This window comes from Colletotrichum truncatum (genome assembly GCF_014235925.2).
Source record: "Colletotrichum truncatum strain CMES1059 chromosome Unknown Contig_0003, whole genome shotgun sequence".
In the NCBI taxonomy this organism is placed as follows: domain Eukaryota; kingdom Fungi; phylum Ascomycota; class Sordariomycetes; order Glomerellales; family Glomerellaceae; genus Colletotrichum; species Colletotrichum truncatum.
Window position 1 is genome coordinate 2,583,525 of NW_027222400.1, and position 16,574 is coordinate 2,600,098.

At 55.1% G+C, this 16,574-nt stretch overlaps 5 protein-coding genes across 5 annotated transcripts; 3 read left to right on the forward strand and 2 right to left on the reverse strand.

The window, feature by feature from the left end:
* Positions 1 to 1,248: 1,248 nt before the first annotated feature.
* CTRU02_205604 (hard surface induced protein) lies at positions 1,249 to 2,982 on the forward strand (the record flags this gene model as incomplete). Its single annotated transcript, XM_036727598.1, has 2 exons — positions 1,249 to 1,582; positions 1,643 to 2,982. 2 exons carry the CDS (start codon positions 1,249 to 1,251, stop codon positions 2,980 to 2,982), a joined length of 1,674 nt encoding a protein of 557 aa, XP_036580554.1.
* A 1,150-nt stretch (positions 2,983 to 4,132) lies between these two features.
* On the forward strand, positions 4,133 to 5,792 carry CTRU02_205605 (peroxidase domain-containing protein; the record flags this gene model as incomplete). The annotated part of the gene is made up of 2 exons (XM_036727599.1): positions 4,133 to 4,274; positions 4,339 to 5,792. The coding sequence occupies 2 exons, from the start codon at positions 4,133 to 4,135 to the stop codon at positions 5,790 to 5,792; spliced, it is 1,596 nt and encodes a 531-aa protein (XP_036580555.1).
* A 3,155-nt stretch (positions 5,793 to 8,947) lies between these two features.
* Positions 8,948 to 11,119, forward strand: CTRU02_205606 (Phenol 2-monooxygenase 2; the record flags this gene model as incomplete). The annotated part of the gene is made up of 4 exons (XM_036727600.1): positions 8,948 to 9,204; positions 9,262 to 9,641; positions 9,705 to 10,739; positions 10,791 to 11,119. 4 exons carry the CDS (start codon positions 8,948 to 8,950, stop codon positions 11,117 to 11,119), a joined length of 2,001 nt encoding a protein of 666 aa, XP_036580556.1.
* Positions 11,120 to 11,860: 741 nt separating this feature from the next.
* CTRU02_205607 (F-box domain-containing protein) lies at positions 11,861 to 13,663 on the reverse strand (the record flags this gene model as incomplete). Its single annotated transcript, XM_036727601.1, has 1 exon — positions 11,861 to 13,663. The coding sequence occupies one exon, from the start codon at positions 13,661 to 13,663 to the stop codon at positions 11,861 to 11,863; it is 1,803 nt and encodes a 600-aa protein (XP_036580557.1).
* A 774-nt stretch (positions 13,664 to 14,437) lies between these two features.
* On the reverse strand, positions 14,438 to 16,208 carry CTRU02_205608 (methylmalonate-semialdehyde dehydrogenase; the record flags this gene model as incomplete). Its single annotated transcript, XM_036727602.1, has 2 exons — positions 14,438 to 15,492; positions 15,545 to 16,208. 2 exons carry the CDS (start codon positions 16,206 to 16,208, stop codon positions 14,438 to 14,440), a joined length of 1,719 nt encoding a protein of 572 aa, XP_036580558.1.
* Positions 16,209 to 16,574: the final 366 nt, after the last annotated feature.

Consider the following 16,574-nt stretch of genomic DNA (forward strand, 5'->3'; position numbering starts at 1 on the left):
TGCCCCGCGGTCTAGCCCTCCTCCGAAGTGACTGAAAGGGTGAGTAGCAAGGTGGTAGGTAGTGCACTGAAGGACGGTAGCGCCAACTTCAACAACGAGGCCGAAAACTATTCCAATATTTTCAAGGCTATAGGAGAGGGAGTGGAACACTCCCAGTAATGCGAGGCAATGCGAGGTTCAATGCGAGAAGCCATCTTCGCAAGGAACAAGGCTTGCTACTACCGGAGACGAACTGGGCCTGAGCACATGTCTTCAGAAAACATCGAGTCCTTCAGTCTTCTTCCGGACGTGAAGTTTAAGTCTGCCGATCAATCGCACGACTTTGTCTGAGGGAATCGAGCTTTTTACGCCTTGTCCCTACCGATTCTGCTGTGATGCGAGCTGGAGGGGACGACTGAATCGTAGACGTAATTGTACCGTCATGTTCCTGATTTTGTACCGGCCGTTTTTGGATTTGTTGTTTTCTGTGTCTTGACACTGACGATCCAGACCCTTTGCGGCTGTCGCTTACCCCGAAGCATCGCTACTCGAACAACACCCATGTTTACATAACCAACTTCAGCCGTTATAATCTAAGCGGCAACTGAGACACGGGGTATCTTCCCGTGGTCGGATCCGGCAGGTACTTGCACGCGTGAGATCTGGAGCCTCAGGAACATCGCACTACATAGTAAACATGCCTTCCGCAACCGTCTCATGCCATATGGGCTACCCAGTTCGGATGCCCACAAACTCGGTCCGAGAGGCATCAATGACAGAACTCGTAGCCATCATTTACTGCCAAACTACATGGAGACTAAGACAGCGATAATGTCTTGCGGCCAATCCGGAGGTCTGCTTTTCACATACAGGTCAACCAAGGACAACCCCACTGGCTTTATGCGACAGACAAGCCTCGGCGACTGGCGATCCATCTCTTTCCAGCGAGATGACGGACCTGCACCAGTGTGTTCAGCCTTCGGAAACAGTCGATAGTGGGGTCCATGGTTGACAGACAAGCGAATAGAGGCGGGCCGCCGTCACTTTCCTTTGGGATAGAATTCCGCTGGCAAAGTTGATGTCCGTGTGGCAGCCTAACCAAGACTTGTCAAATCTCCCCTGCCGTCCCTGAGCTGATCGTATAAAGATGTCTGCCCCGACCCCTCTGTATAGTCACCTGGAATTTCTGCGACCCCGTTCTCATTTGAGGTTCCCTTAGCTGAGACCACGGCGGATACCCAGGTTTTAACCACAGAAACCGAACAACCAATGGCTGTCTTTCAGGACAACGACATGGCGGAGTCCCAGGGTCGGCCTGCCCCAGCCTACACTGAGACGCCGGTAGACACAACTTTTGAACAATTGGACCTCAATAATGCCGAATATGAGAAGGTTCCCCTGAGAATGGGAGAAGATATTCCTCCAGACGACGAGGCAAGTTCCTGTGACGGTGAAAACCTGCAGGTTCAAGCCATCCCTCCTCGGCCACTACCACCTTGGATAAAATACCCCAAGGCCTTCTTATTGGCCCTCGTTCCCAGTTTTCTTCACCCTTCAGATCCCAATAAACCCCCCAAGCCACTTCACCCAACGTCATGGCTCGGTAAGATCTATACTTCCTCGTGCCATTCTCTCGGGGAACGTGGTCACTGACAAGCTACAGATGGCCTTCGAGGCGTAGCGGCGTTTCTCGTGGTCTGCCATCATTGGTCACTCCTCACTTTCACAAACCGGATCCACGCGGGATACGGGGCTGATGCTCAACCCCTCTTCATCCAGCTCCCTATTATCCGTCTGGTCGTGTCCGGATTTTGGGCCGTCTGCGTCTTTTTTGTAATTTCCGGCTTCGCTTTGAGTTATAAGCCCTTGAAGCTTCTCAAACAGAAACGGGTGGTAGATTTCGCCATTGCCGCTGCCTCGTCCGCCTTCCGCCGGTACATCCGAATCTTCGGCCCCCCCATGGTCACAACGTTCATAATCGCTCTCATGACTTACTGTGGATGGTTCGAGAAGCAGTCTCAGCCGCTTTTTGTTGGTTTCCCGAGATTGAGGCCACCCGTGGGCCAAACTCTTTCTGATCAGCTGTGGCACTGGTTCTTGACTACCCTTGCGTTTGCGGATCCGTTGTCTCGGGATATCCACAGAGGAAACACCTACCCCTATGATGCCGTTCTCTGGACCATACCTATCGAGTTCGATAGCTCTCTCGTCGTCTTCCTGGCTCATGTCGCATTTTCCAGGCTACGACCCTGCATCAGGCTCTTCTTCGACGCCTTTGCATGCGCATATACACTCTACTTTGCCCGCTGGGAATTCTTCCTCTTCCTCTCCGGCATGTTCTGCGCAGACATCCACTTCTACTTCCAATCCGAAGTAGAAGAACTGCAAGATGCCGAGGGTAACTGGGACACCCTTCCTCTTTGGTCCAAGCCGTGGCGCCGCGACAGCTTTGCTCGGATCCAAACTCGGATCCAGTCAGTCTTCTCATCCTCACCAGCCTTCAGCATCTTCAAGAAGGCCCTCACAATCTTCTCCTTTTTCGTCGCCCTTTGGCTTCTCTCATATCCTCATTTGACCCAGGATGCGGCTATCACGCCGGGATTTAGCTTCCTACATTCCATCACGCCGCCGCAACATACCGATGGAAGCGCTCTCTGGATTCCAGTCGGTGCTGTTCTACTGGTTTTCACGGTAGACCGAGCACCGCTCTTGCAGCGGCTCTTCACGAACCGTTTCGCGCAGTATCTCGGACGTATTTCATATGCACTTTATTTGGTTCATAATTCTTTGCTTTGGGTTTACGGGTGGCATCTTGTGTGGTTCTTTACGACCCTAACGGGCATCATGACGGATGGGCAGTATGGCTTCGGCATTTTCCTGGCGACGTCCTTATTCTTCCCGGGTGTCATTCTCGTGGCCGATTTCGCCCAGAGATATCTTGATGCCAAGATCGTGGCCTTTGCCGCTTGGTTCGAGAGGAAGTTGATTGCGAAGACGAAGTAAAGGGCATGGATTTGGATTTAGTAGCAGCAAACTGGCGTTCCGGGGATCGGAGACTCAGTCGCGTCTACTATTGTCGCCTTGCTGAAAAAGCGTATAGGCAGGGAGCAGTGTACACTCATGAACGGCTTCCGGCGTCGATCAAGCGCTCGAGATGTAAAGCCAACTACTGTAATTGTAATGCTTGGGCATTAGATAGGCCCAGAAAAACTCCATAACATGAACTAATTCTTACATTGACCAAACACGTTCAATATTTTCAGTGGCTGCGATGAAGAACTCGTAGTATCTTCAAGGCAGCCCATGCCCCGCTGTTGCGTACAAAATACCCTCGGGTCCTTGCATATGCCGCGGTTCAAAGGGCAGAGAGACATGAGACGAACGATTCGACAAACTTGGTGAACCCTACCAAGCCGAATTCGTCTGACGTCCTCGACTATCGACTCGCGGCTCCCCACAACGTAGCGGGGACATTAATAACCACCCCTGCTCCATCAGATAACTTTTTGTCCATCTGATAATCAGCCATCGGCCAATTCGCGCATGTCCACCCCTGATCATCATCGTAGCGCAGAGTTGGGTCAAGGATGACAAGATTACTAACATGCTATTTAGGTATGCAGCTCAGGGAAGCTCCTCAAGACTTGACGTGCAAATACAGGACCGTGACTCGGCCGAGATCACGAGCCAACCGTCCACATAATTCTCTCCTGCAAGTCCCTGGAGTCCCTGCAGAAATGAGAGGGCAGCAAAATGGCAAACCGCATCGCCCGGCCGGCAGCCGCCGTTACGATCCACGGACAAAGCGGGCTCGGCTGCTCCATTGGGCCAGGGACCCGATGCATCACATCCATATTGCGCGCTTGGCAACCTAGGGCTGTCCCTTGACTCTGCAGAGAAAACCCGCTCCGCGCGATGGAGTCAGTAGAGTAACCCGCCGACACGAAGAGATCCAATACCATGATGGGTATTAAAAGTGCGGCTATTGCCGTCGCGCGGCTGTCAGGTAGAATTTGAAAACACCCATGCCCTCTTTCCGCTCGTTTTGGCTCTCTTTTTGTTTTTCCCCTCTCTTCTTTTTTTTTGTGCTGTCTCTCTCTTTCTCTTTCTCTGCCTCAGTGTAGGAAACAGCTCTCCGTCTTGTGTTGAAGCAATGAAGGGTAGAGTTCTGGTTACCGGCGCAGTCGCGTTGACACACATCGCGGAAGCCGCGTATGTCTGGCCGTCTCAGTATGACGAGATTGAAGACATCTTGTCACTCCAGACGGGATACCGCGGAAGAGGCTTCGTAGATGGTGAGTTGACCCTTCTGTTTCCGGGATAGTTTGAGAATTCCGACTCTGACTTTTCATTTATTAGGCGTGACTCCTTGCTCCTTTGGAGGCAACATCAAAGGCCGTCAATTCGCCGCAGAATGGATCCGAACAGCCTTTCACGACGTAGCCACGACGGACGTGGCTGCGGGACAGGGCGGCCTCGACGGTTCCATCTGGTTTGAGGTTCACCGTCCCGAGAACGGAGGCGCCGCCTTCAACAACACCTTTAGCTTCTTCGCCAACCTCTACTCCATCAAGGCCTCCGCCGCAGATCTGCTGGCGATGAGCGTCGTTGTCGCCAACGCCGGCTGCGGCGGCGCGAGGATGCCGTTCCGGGCCGGGCGCATCGACGCCCAGGAGGCCGGCCCCGCGGGCGTGCCCGAGCCGGACACCCCGCTCAACAGCACGATAGACACGTTCGCCAAGGCCGGGTTCAGCAAGAGCGAGATGATTTCGCTGGTCGCGTGCGGGCACACCCTCGGCGGAGTGCACAGCAGGAACAACCCGCACATCACCGGGCTCGACCCGACGCCCGATGTGGTGACGCCTTTCGACAGCACGTCGGACAACTTTGACAACAAGATCGCGACGGAGTACATCAAGGGCACGACGGCGAACCCGCTCGTGGTCAACGCCAACGAGACGCTCAACTCGGACAAGCGCATCTTTGCTTCGGACGGGAACAAGACCATCACGCAGCTGGGATGCACGGGCAACGGCTTCAAGACGGCATGCGCCGACATCTTCACGCACATGATCGACACCGTGCCCTCGTCGGTGACCTTGTCGGACCCCATCGAGCCCGTCGATATCAAGCCCTACGTCAGCACGACGTTGGGCGGGGACGGCAGCATCACCTTCAGCGGGCGGGTGCGCGTCAGGACGACCGAGGGCAGCGGGCGAAACTCGACCGACCTGGCCGTCCATCTGACCTATTCCGACCGCAACGGAGAAGGCGAGACGGAAGTCTCGACGACGCTCGACGCCGGCGGCGTGACCACGGGTCTCCACGGAGAGACGTTTGTCTGGTATCAGTTCGAGACGGCCGTCGATGCCGCTCGCGGCATTAGCAATTTCTTCATCCACTTCACGACGCCGTCTACCAAGGAGGTGACGGTCCACAGGAACGCGGGCAGCGGGTATCCCGTGGACGACACGCTGCTCTACCTGGAGTCGGAGTCGTGCGTCAACCGGACGAGCGTGAACAACGAGCGGACGTTCACTGTCACGGCCGCGGTGCGCAAGGAGCGCTCGTCGGACCCGGTGACGATGGATGTCGTGCGTCTGGTGCGGCGGCAGGGGGTTATTGTGCGCAAACTCGAGGTTGACACGGTCGAGTTGGCGGCGACGGGCGAGGAGAGGGGCGAGTATGCCATATTCCAGGGCAAGACGCAGCTTGCGACGAATGGATGGAGCACGAGCTTTGATCTGGTGCTGGGCGGCGAGAAGGAGGTCAAGGCCGAGTTTTTCAAGACGCAGGCCTGTCCCCGTACATGATTACCGGGTAACGGGCAGATGGTATGCCTCGTAGCGTGTCTGTCTGGGTAGATGGGTAATCACTCAAAGTAGATAATGATACCACGAAGCTCTTGATGAACCGACAGGCCCCCCTATCTCTTGAGATATGAAGAAACCTTACATGATCTGCAGGTTATATGATCCACGTTGTTTACCCTGATGAAAAGATATGAAGCGGTTCCGAGGGATTTTGCCTGTCACCCCCCCTTTTTTATTCTTATTTTTTTTTTTAAAGAGCGCCCGTCCCTTATTATAACCACGTTTCTTCTTGCAGAGCTCCATTGTCATTATGGACGTTTCTTTCCAGAGTAACCAGGCTGGCCTCGTCGTCCGAATAAGAAAAACCGGCTTAGAGATTTGCTTCTGTTCTCCGCCACAGAGCATTTCACGCCTTGCTGGGAATATTGCAGCCTCAGATTCAGACCAGCTGGCCCCCGTCCTAGTTTGCCTCGGACAGAGAAAGTTGTGCTGTCTGGGTAACTCAACGTTACACGTGACACACGCACACTGCGTGGTTTACTTTTAACAACAAATAAATTCATCTTTTGAGGTGTTTCTGGCCGACATGGGCTTTGTCATTACTCCTGAGCCCCTCAGTCAGGGGCCCGGCAAAAGTTGCCGCTCTCCCACACAAACATGGCCCGATTGTGCTCGGGAGCATAGGCCCACGTCATGTCGGCCGAGCCACGGCTTTGGAATAATTGGATCGATAGCCGAATCAATTTCCATTTGACCCCGACGCCTTGGAATCAACACGCCCTTAATCTGTAACCCGCAGCGAAGCAACTGGCGGGCAGCTCCAGTACACAGGAAACTTCCTATCGCGAGGGGCCACCCCAGTTTAACGAATATGCAGCCAATCTCGTCAAAAGGCCGCTCGGCATGATGTCTTGGCTATGAGGGAAAAGAACAAGTGCGATTGATCAAGACTTCCCACAAACAAGTCCCGGGGAGGACCAGGTTGGCGGTATCCTCGGGAGTCTGCTGTTCATGGCGCTGGAGTGGGGTCAGATCGGAAATCTGGAGAGCATCTCGACAGTGTTGGGTTCTGATGCACACAACAGCAGCAGCAGCAGCAGGGCATGAGACAGGCAGGGAAAGATATGCTGCCGTAGGATACTACCCAAGGTGAGGGGAAATCTCGTTAGGACGAGACGTAGTCTCGAAAGAGCGTTACACAGGTTCAAGAGTGAGCCGTATCGTGCGATTTTACTAAACTATTTATTGCCCTTGCTGTGCCGCACATCTCGTGCGAAGGGAAAGACATATTTAGCCCACGGGCTTACAGGCTTCTGCAACGATTGGCATTAATGACGTGAGCGGACTGGACGGATGGTATGCATTACATAGGATGTGTAGCAGCGGTGTGGGAAGAAGGGGGGCAAGCCGAAGGTGTTGGGAGTGTTGGAAGGGTTGAAAGGGAAGGGACCATAGAAGGGGGCTTCTGGAAGTTGCGGAAGGCCGGTGTCAGAGATGGTAAAAAGAAACAAGTGTGCCCCGCCAGGCACAATGACAGTGACATGTCAGATGCTGTACTACGACGTTGGGCTGCAAAAATCCATACGCAGTAATAGATTTGCGTTTCCTCAGGACATGGGGAAGGGATTTTGTCAATAACAGGCCCGGCATCGGGGGGTTCCACGTTTCCATTTCCGACCTCCGTCTCCGCCGGAGCTAACCCCGAGGAAGGATAAGAACAAGGGATTGTTGGAAAAGACGGGGCTGAGCAGGGTAGAAAAATAAAAGGATGGGATAGGGCGGTCGATTGAGAGCATGACAGATGCCGCCCTGCTGTTAGCAACATGCAACATGCACTCAAGGTAGCATGGCATGGCCCCCCAATTATGATGTTGTCGTTCGTCTAAGGTGTTAAGGTGTGCTGGTTTGCTGGAGGGGTCCCATTTGTGATCCGTTTCGACCCCCTTCCCCTCCTTCACTGAAGGAACCTAATCGTAGCCCACTTAGGCACTTGGCTGCTATGGTACCCGGTCGGACCAAGACGGAGGAGGGAGGGGTAGTAACAAGGGCAGCATGCGTAGTACATAGTAGTAATTGGTGTGTATGTGTATGAGGAAACAGAGGCTGATATCAAAATCGTGCTAGAATCCCCCCAGCGGAGTTTTGGTGTTGGTCAAAACAAAGCTAAAAGTGGCCTCATCAACGGTCATGGCTTTCCACCCCGCCGTGTACGCAGCAAGCAGTAGCATCAAGTCGAACGCACCTGCCACGTTCTGGAGCATGCCGAAAGAGGCCTAGCGTCTTATCTGCTGGACCCTGGGGTCCCTTCCGAGGGGTTCGACCAATGAGAGTGCCTCCATAGTGTGGACAGCCCATGCCTGCCACACTTAGATAATCCGCAAAATCAGCCCATTCTCACTCCATCCGCCGCACTCCAAAGCTCATGTCATGCCATTTTCCAAAATCGTTTGAAGCATCCGCGAGGCAATCTCCAAGTCTGTCGAACGATCCAACTGTCTGTCTGCAGTCGCAAGCTTGTCGGTTCCTAGCACCCCCTCTTTTTTTTTTTTTTTTTTTTTCTTTCTCCTTCCCAAGTACCTTCTTTTTTTTTTCTCTTCTCTCCTTCACCGTCTGTCCGTGTCTCCTTCTCGTCTGCAAGCCCTTGTCTGGTCTGGTCTGCTGGTTTGCTGCTACCTATGCCGCATCCACTGTTCTGGTCCTGGTTCTGATCTGCCCTGGTCTGGCTGCATATTCCGCGACCCTATCCCAGACTACTATTATATCTCGAATACCACCTCCGGACCCAACATTTTTCCCTGACGCACACAAACCCTCGGACGAGAACACACAAGTGCACCACTCAACGGCTGGAGCCGTACCTCTGTTTCCACCCTCGCCTCGAGCTCGAGCTCCACGTCCGCTTCAGTGTGTGCTCTGTGTGTGTGCGCCGCCCAGGTGGTGAACCGTACTTCAACTGCGCATTGCAAACTAGAAACCCCACGTTTTCAACCCTCCAACCTCTGCCGCATGACCGTGGTCCGTCTAGAGACACTCAATCCCATCATATTGCGCCGCCCTTGCTTAGTTAGCTTTCCAGTCAACTCGGACTCCTTCGACAACCCTCGCTGCGCACAAAAGGCCGACCCCCGCCTATATTTGAGATTGTGATACGGATTATGGCACCCGGCTTACTCAACTCAGACGGTTCAATGGATGACCAGAATGGCAACGCCGCCGGGCGTCTTAACGCCAACTTCGAACCCAACGTAGACACCCTCACCCTTCTCCGAAGCTTGCCTGAGCCCCCCATAGAGTCTCAGGTATGCGTTGTTGGCGCTGGACCCGCCGGTCTTATGTTGGCTGCCAATCTTGGCCGTTTCGGTATCAAGGTTGAGGTCATTGACGACAGAGCCGACCAGACACCTGTTGGAAGGTAGAACCTATGCCACCCCCCTTCCCACATGTGATCAGCTCGCTAATGTCAGTGTAGAGCAGATGGATTGCAGCCCAAGACGATCGAGACCTTCCGACAGATGCGCCTGGCCGATCCTTTGTTGAAACGAGGCGTTCGCGTTTACGACATTTCCTTTTGGCGTAGCACCGCCGACGAGCCACTTCACAGACTGGGCCGCGAGGTTCACTACCCTCCCGTCATTGACGTCCTGGATCCCTACATTCTTTTGGTACATCAGGGCATGGTTGAAGGCCTCTTCATCGACGATTTGAAAAAGCGTGGAGTCGAGGTGCGAAGAAACACAGCATTTGAGTCCTACAGCGTGCCAGAAGACAAGTCTGGTCCTCTCCAGGTCAACTGTCGCACAAACGTAAATCAGGACCGCCGGACGATTTTGACTCAGTACCTTATTGGATGTAAGTAAACTAAAAAAAAGAAAAAGCCTTGCACTCTGCGCGCAGGCGACTAACAAGTCACAGGTGATGGTGCACACTCAAAGGTACGCAAGAGTATTCCAGATGCGCGGGCCATTGGCTTGTCGCAACCCGCCATCTGGGGTGTTCTCGACGGCGAGCTGATTACCGACTTCCCCGATATCTGGTCTAAGACGCTAGTTTACTCTCAAGAGTACGGCTCGATTCTGATCATTCCGAGAGAGAGAAACATGACCCGTTTCTACATCGAGCTCAAAGCAGGCCCCAAAGCTGACAAGCGAGAGCTTGGCCAGGAGTTCGTCATGGCTCGCGCGAAGAAAATCATGGCGCCGTTTGAGGTTGACTGGAAGTACATTGAGTGGTTTGGTCGCTACCAGATTGGCCAGAGAGTGGCCAGCCGGTTCTGCGACTCCCATCTGAGGGCGTTCCTTGCTGGTGACGCCAGTCACACGCACTCTCCAAAGTCGGCTCAGGGCATGAACACCTCTATGCACGACTCTTGGAATCTGGCGTGGAAGCTCAACCTGTCACTTCGTGGCCTTGCGAAGTCCGTACTGCTCGAGAGTTACGAGGAAGAGCGGAGAAAGATCGCTGTAGACCTCGTTAACTTTGACTATGAGCATGCCAACCAGATTGCTGGCGGCGATGCTGTGGCGCTGGCGGAGAACTTCAAGACCAACGTCCGTTTCATCTCCGGTATTGGCGCCGAGTATGCCGAGAGCCTTCTCAACAGGTCCGACCCCCAGGGTCTGGTCATGGGAGATGCCCGTCCGGGCTGCTTGCTCCCTCCCGCCAAGGTCACTCGTTACATTGACTCAAACCCCGTTGATGTGCAGCTTGATATTCCCATGCTCGGCCAGTTCCGCATCTACCTCTTGATGTGGGATATTCAGGCTTCGAGCCCCTTCCTAGAGACTTTCTGCCAGTCTATCGCCTCGGCCAACTCCTTCATCAGTAAGCTGTCCGCTTCTGCCAGCGCCTCGTACGCCGCGCAGCCCAGATTGCCTTCTCCGGAAGATATTTACTCCCGGCCCGAGCGATACACTGCTGTCAGCCATCTCTTCACATTTGCCTTGATTAGTAAGTTCACCCAGGACAGGGATTCTGAGGCAACCACTGACAAACTCCCAGCCACCATGCCGAAGGCCGATGTGGAGATTTCAGACCTGCCGGCCCTCCTGCAGGACAGCCGCTGGACGTTCTACCTGGACGACATTCCAGAGCAGGACACGCGCGGCCAGCTCTGCACCAACAAGTGGCTCGGCAGCCTCGGCCCTGGAGAGGTCGCCATCGTCAACGTACGACCTGACGGTTATGTTGGCTCCGTCGGCAGGTGGGACTCGAGCGTGGACGATGCTGGTGAAGAGGCTGCTCGCTGGTTGGATGCGTACTACGATGGCTTCCTTCAGCTGCCTAACGGCTCATCTCCTACCGCAACCCCAACCCCCATGACAGTTTAGACATGACAATTCTTTTAATATCTAGTCTGTTCTCAGGGGCGACTACTTGAACGTTTCTGTAACATACTCATCTCACATCACATCACATCACACGACACATAATCAGAATGCTTGGAAAGGCACCAAAGCATTCACAAAAAAGCAACGCAGGCATGAAATCATCACTTTCTCTCTCTTCCAACTTGTCCAGCAGGTGTTGGGGAGTGCGGCGGCGGTGCGGTTGTTATCGGCATTTTCAGGAGCTAAGGGGAGATGGAATAATAAGCACACATCTGCTGCGAAGCAGGGCTTGATTTCTCTACTTTTTTTTCAACTTTTTTTTTTTTTATCACATCTGAGCCTTGGGGAAGGATTACCATAGCAGGCAGACACATGTCAATAGATGGAATCTTCATTGCAGATCTCTCTCCATTCAGCTCCTCGAACCACGCGCACCTGGGCCCATGATCGTGACAACATGGCACCATGGCTTGGGGGTCCTAAGCGATTCATCATCTCCCGTTTCCCCATGCACATCCACTTTGGCAGTTCCTAAATCGTTATGCGGATCCTCCCTCCTCTTCGACCTTGCTTTCCGCTTTGCTTTCCGCTTTGCTTTCGACGCCCCGAAGGAGCCGGCCTGCCGGTGCCTACATGCTGCAACTTGCATAAGAGTTCGTTGGAGCAATCCTCTTTGCGGCAAAGCAGCTAGCCCGAATCATCCATCCATTTCCTCATCGGACGACCTTCACGCCAGCCCTATCAGAATCGAACCACGCTCACGTCCCCCGCATCGTCTTCTCCGATAACCCACCGCTCATCCCCCGCCAGCGCCGCCCCCGACATGACGGTCCTCCACATGTCATCCGGGAACTGCACCTCGCCCCGCCCTGCCGTCGCTGCGTCCGAATCCCTGTCTGAGTCTGCGTCTGCGTCTGCATCTGCGGCCACTTCGTTAGAGCCAATATCTCCTGCCGGGGGGTCCTCGGAGGGTGTGCTACCTCTGCCGCCACAACTGCCTTCTACGGTCACGCTGACCGTCTCCATGGTGAAGCACTGCCTTCCGCAGACCCTCGTGCCTGCGGCTGAATCCACGACCTCGGCAACGGTGAGATATGGAAACTCCTCGTGGCGCCAGCAGGGCGCTCGTCCCCTCCTCCGGCACTGTGGTGGGCTGGCGCTGCCGGCCGGGCAGAAGGATCTTTCTGCGTCGCCTTCCGCGCCGCACTCGTCGACCCACCGTGGGCCGACCCCAGTGAGCGGCAGCCCCGTGCTCCGCACGCTGTGCCGCGCCGGCGGCGCCTCCGAGGACTGAGGCCCCGCGATCCAGAGGTGATCCTCTTCGTGCAGATACACATGGCCCACCCCTCCTCCTCCTCCTCCTCCTTTTGCCTCCTCACCGGTATCGTCACCGGTGTCGAGAACTAGGCGCGTGACGCGGGGAGTGTGACGCTGCCTTACGGCCCAGTGATCCAGGTCCCCGTTTGTCAGGCGGAGGATGACGTTCGGCCCCGGGTCGGCATCTGGCTTTCGGGATGAGGAGGGGTCGAGGCTGGGCCTGTAAGGCGAAGGAGCGCCGAGGGCCCAGACGACCAGCCGTTCCAGGGGTGTGTCCTCGCCCCACGGGGAGCGCGTCGGCTGGTGTGCGTAGACGGCGTAGTGTGTTGCCGTGTGCGTTGAGATGATGCGGTCTTGATGGCTGAGAGGGAGACCTAGGTAGTGGATTTTCCATTCCGAGCGGAATGTCACTTTGGGGCCTTCCGGTTCTGCGACACCGGGAGAAAATGGTGCTGCGGCGAGGAGCGAGGAGGAGGAGGAGGAGGAGGAGGAGGAGGTGGCGCGCACATCAAAAGCCGTCGCGAAATGCCGGTGCGCCGTCTCTCTCTCATTGAGGGGATGAGATCCCGTAGCCTCCGCCCATTCGACCACCAACACCCGCTGGGCGAGACGGACACGGCGGACGATCTTATCGGTCCAGTCGAACGGGACCGTTGCCTCCGCGCCAGAACACAAATCCAGGGCTTTCAAGACGGGTGGCTTGGACCAGGATGACGATGGAAACGGGGGCTGTGAAGGGGAGGGATACACCAGCACCCCGCCGTCGTAGGTCCAGCTTCGGTCTGGGAGCTGAAAGGGCATGGCCATACCGTCACGACGGAGGAGACGGTTCCACGGGGCGAAAGGGTAGATCAGCTTGCGGTCTTTAAGGATGGGGATGGTGGTAAGAGAGTGAAACTCCCCTAAGGAGAGGTTATGGTAGCGGCGGGAGACGACGGCGAAGATTCTAGGCCAGTCTGCTGGTGGTGACGGCGGTGGTGTAGGCTCGTCATTTACAGGAGGTGCCGGCCATTCTCGACTCGAGGAGGATGAGAACTGGGATCGTAGAAGGCGACATTCGAGAGATCTGGGGAAGAAGACATGGAGTAAAGCCTGTGAGATGTCGCGCCTTGTGAGGGCGGCGTGAGATGCGCGGGACACACGGCGGTGAAGGACGATATCGCGTGGGCTCAGGTAGCAGAGAATCTCGAGAAAGAGGGTATCGGGGAGATCTGTAAGTTGGAACATCTCGCTCTTCTTATCGAGGAAAAGAAGATGCCGCAAGACAAGGAAACGATTAAGTGTGTGTTGAGTTCATGTGTGACCAAATCGATTGATGTCTACGAGCAGACGCTAGACGCAACGCAGCTCAAAAGTACACTACACTACGAAAAGACGACGAGCAGCGAATCTTGTAATTGAAAAACACTGGGCACGTACGGCGGCTGGGGCGGCTATCTGTTTCTGGGCGCTGGCGTTGTCTTATTGATGAGAGTGCTTCTGAGGAGTCGAGATGCGTCCGTCGTCTGAGCTGCCAAATGAGAATATGGATGGATACCGAGACCACCGCATTACTAAGATGGGCGGCCGTTTGGGCTTGATGCAGGTTTCCAGTTGCACCGGACCTTGCTTTCGCGCTGTTTCAAGAAGAAAAATGCAAACAAGGAGTCGCGCGCGCACGTTGGTTTTCCATTCATGTAGATAGATGCTTCATTTTCATATCTGGCTACTCTGCAAATCCCAGCCAATCTCAACTTCATATATCGTACGTGCCCCATCTGTTTCAAACGTTTCAAAATGTACCTTGATCCTTTTGAATCGACCTGACATGTCCTTTTCAGCCCAGCCAGTTTCCTCGTTAACCCGTCAGACAAACTCCATTTGCTCGTGTGACTCAAAATCAAATACCATCAATCGCCAAAAATCAAGTCTCTGCTATCCGGCCCGCATCCCAGGCACGGCCCCACCCGGGCGGAAAGCCGATCGGAACGGGCCTGGTTGGCAAATATCTCCAGAACAGGCCTAAGAGTGCGTAGGCATAGAGACATCGGCCCTTTGAGAGATAGCGTCAGCGCTCTGCCACAAGGCAGTGACGGTCTTCTGCTGAGTGTAGAAGTTAATGCCGGGCTTTCCGTAAAAGGTGTTGGCGCCGCCACCAGCGATACTCTTCTTGTTGCCGGTGAAGGAGAACATCGGCAGAGGTACAGGAATAGGAACGTTAATGCCGATCTGCCCGGCCTCGATGTTGCGGCGGAAGGTCTCGCCAGTAGCACCAGAACGGGTGAAGATAGCAGTGCCGTTGCCGTATTCGTTCTTGTTAATCAAGGCAATGGCCTCGTCAAGCGTCTCAACATTCAGGCAGACCAGAACTGGCCCAAAGATCTCCTCACGGTAGCAGCGCATGTCGGGAGTGACATTAGAGATGATAGTAGGGGCAACCCAGTTGCCGTTGGGGTACTTGGCGGGCTTGTAGCCACGGCCGTCAAGCAGAATGGTTGCGCCCTCTTCCTCGGCGCTCTGGATCAGGCTCTCGATGCGCTGCTTGCTCTGAGGGGAGATGACGGGACCAAGATCCGCGCCTTCCTCGAAGCCGCCGTCAACCTTGAGTTTCTTGGCCATCTCAGCCAGCTCGGGGAGCCACTCCTTGGTCTCGCCGACCATGACGAGGGTGCTGAGGGCCATGCAGCGCTGGCCGGCGGCACCGAAAGCGGCACCGACGACGCTGTTGAGGAAGTGGTTTTTGTTACAGTCGGGCAACACTGCGGCGTGGTTCTTGGCGCCCAGGTTGGCCTGTACACGCTTGCCGTGGGCAGAGCCCTTGTTGAAGATGTACTCGCCGGCCTTGTTGCCACCGACGAAGCTGACGGCCTTAATGACGGGGTCTTCCAGGATGAAGTCTACCGTCTTGTGGGCGCCGTGCACGACGTTGACCACACCCTCGGGGAAGCCAGCCTTCTGGACAAGTTCCGCAAGGATCATGGCTGCGCCGGGATCACGCTCGGAGGGCTTAAGGATGAGGGTGTTTCCGGTGACGGTGGCGATGGGGATACACCAAAGGGGAATCATGGCGGGGAAGTCTACAACAGTCAGCCTCACTTGTTCTCAACAGCTCTCCAAAATGACACTTACTAAAAGGGCAAATCGCAGCCACGACGCCCAATGGCTCACGGTAGCTTCTCGTCTCCATATCCTTGGCAACCTCCAACACCTCACCCTTCAGGAGCTCCGGTGCACCGCAGGCGGCTTCGGCAACTTGCAGGCCACGAAGCACATCGCCTCGGGCATCGGCGAACGTCTTACCCTGCTCGAGGGTAATGCTCGCTGCCAGACGGTCCCAGTTCTCACGAATCAGCGCAACGAACTTGAACATAATCTGCTGACGGGCGAGCACGCTCATGGCGCGCCACTTGGGGAACGCCTTCTCAGCCGACGCCACAGCGCCCTGGAGCTCTTCGGTTGTCATCTGGGGTACACGGGTGACCAGATTGTTGGTGGCCGGGTCGTGCAAGTCAATGAAGTCCGTAGCATTGGAAGCGACGAACTGGTTGTCCAGGAAATAGGGTGTGTCCTCAGGCTTTGCAATCTTCTCGTGCGTCTTGGGGTAGGATTCGGCCGTCGAGGCGAGGGCAGCATTGAGGTGCTGCGCCGTGGCATGTATCCTCCTAGCCGCAACGGCAGGAAGTCTAGACGAAGATGACATGGCTGTTGACGACAGGAGAGATGAGCGGGCGAGAGATGCTCCAGAAGTACGGCTGACGCCGGTGGTGATGCCTCGAGAGATGGCTCGACGCATTGTAACGGAGAAGAAGAGAGAGGAGAGGGAAAGAGAGGGAGGGAGAGAGTAAGAAGGGATGTCTAGGAGGACACAATTGATTGACTAGAAACAGATAGTGCTGCACTACTCAGTCTGTTCGTCCGTAACAAGAACCAATGACCAGCCACACAAGCGGGAGTCGGAGTAGAGCGACATCGTAGTCCCTTATAAAGCCCAAGGGAACACGGCGAGCTCCAAGAGTGTGGGGAAAGGTTGGGGTGGGGTAAGATAACGCTCACACTGATCCCTGCCGAATTCCCCAAAGCTCCCCCTGCCGAAGCCGGCCCCAATGCCGCCTTATACCGAGGGGATCCGTGCAAGAAGCCACCATAATCAGGTGGACGC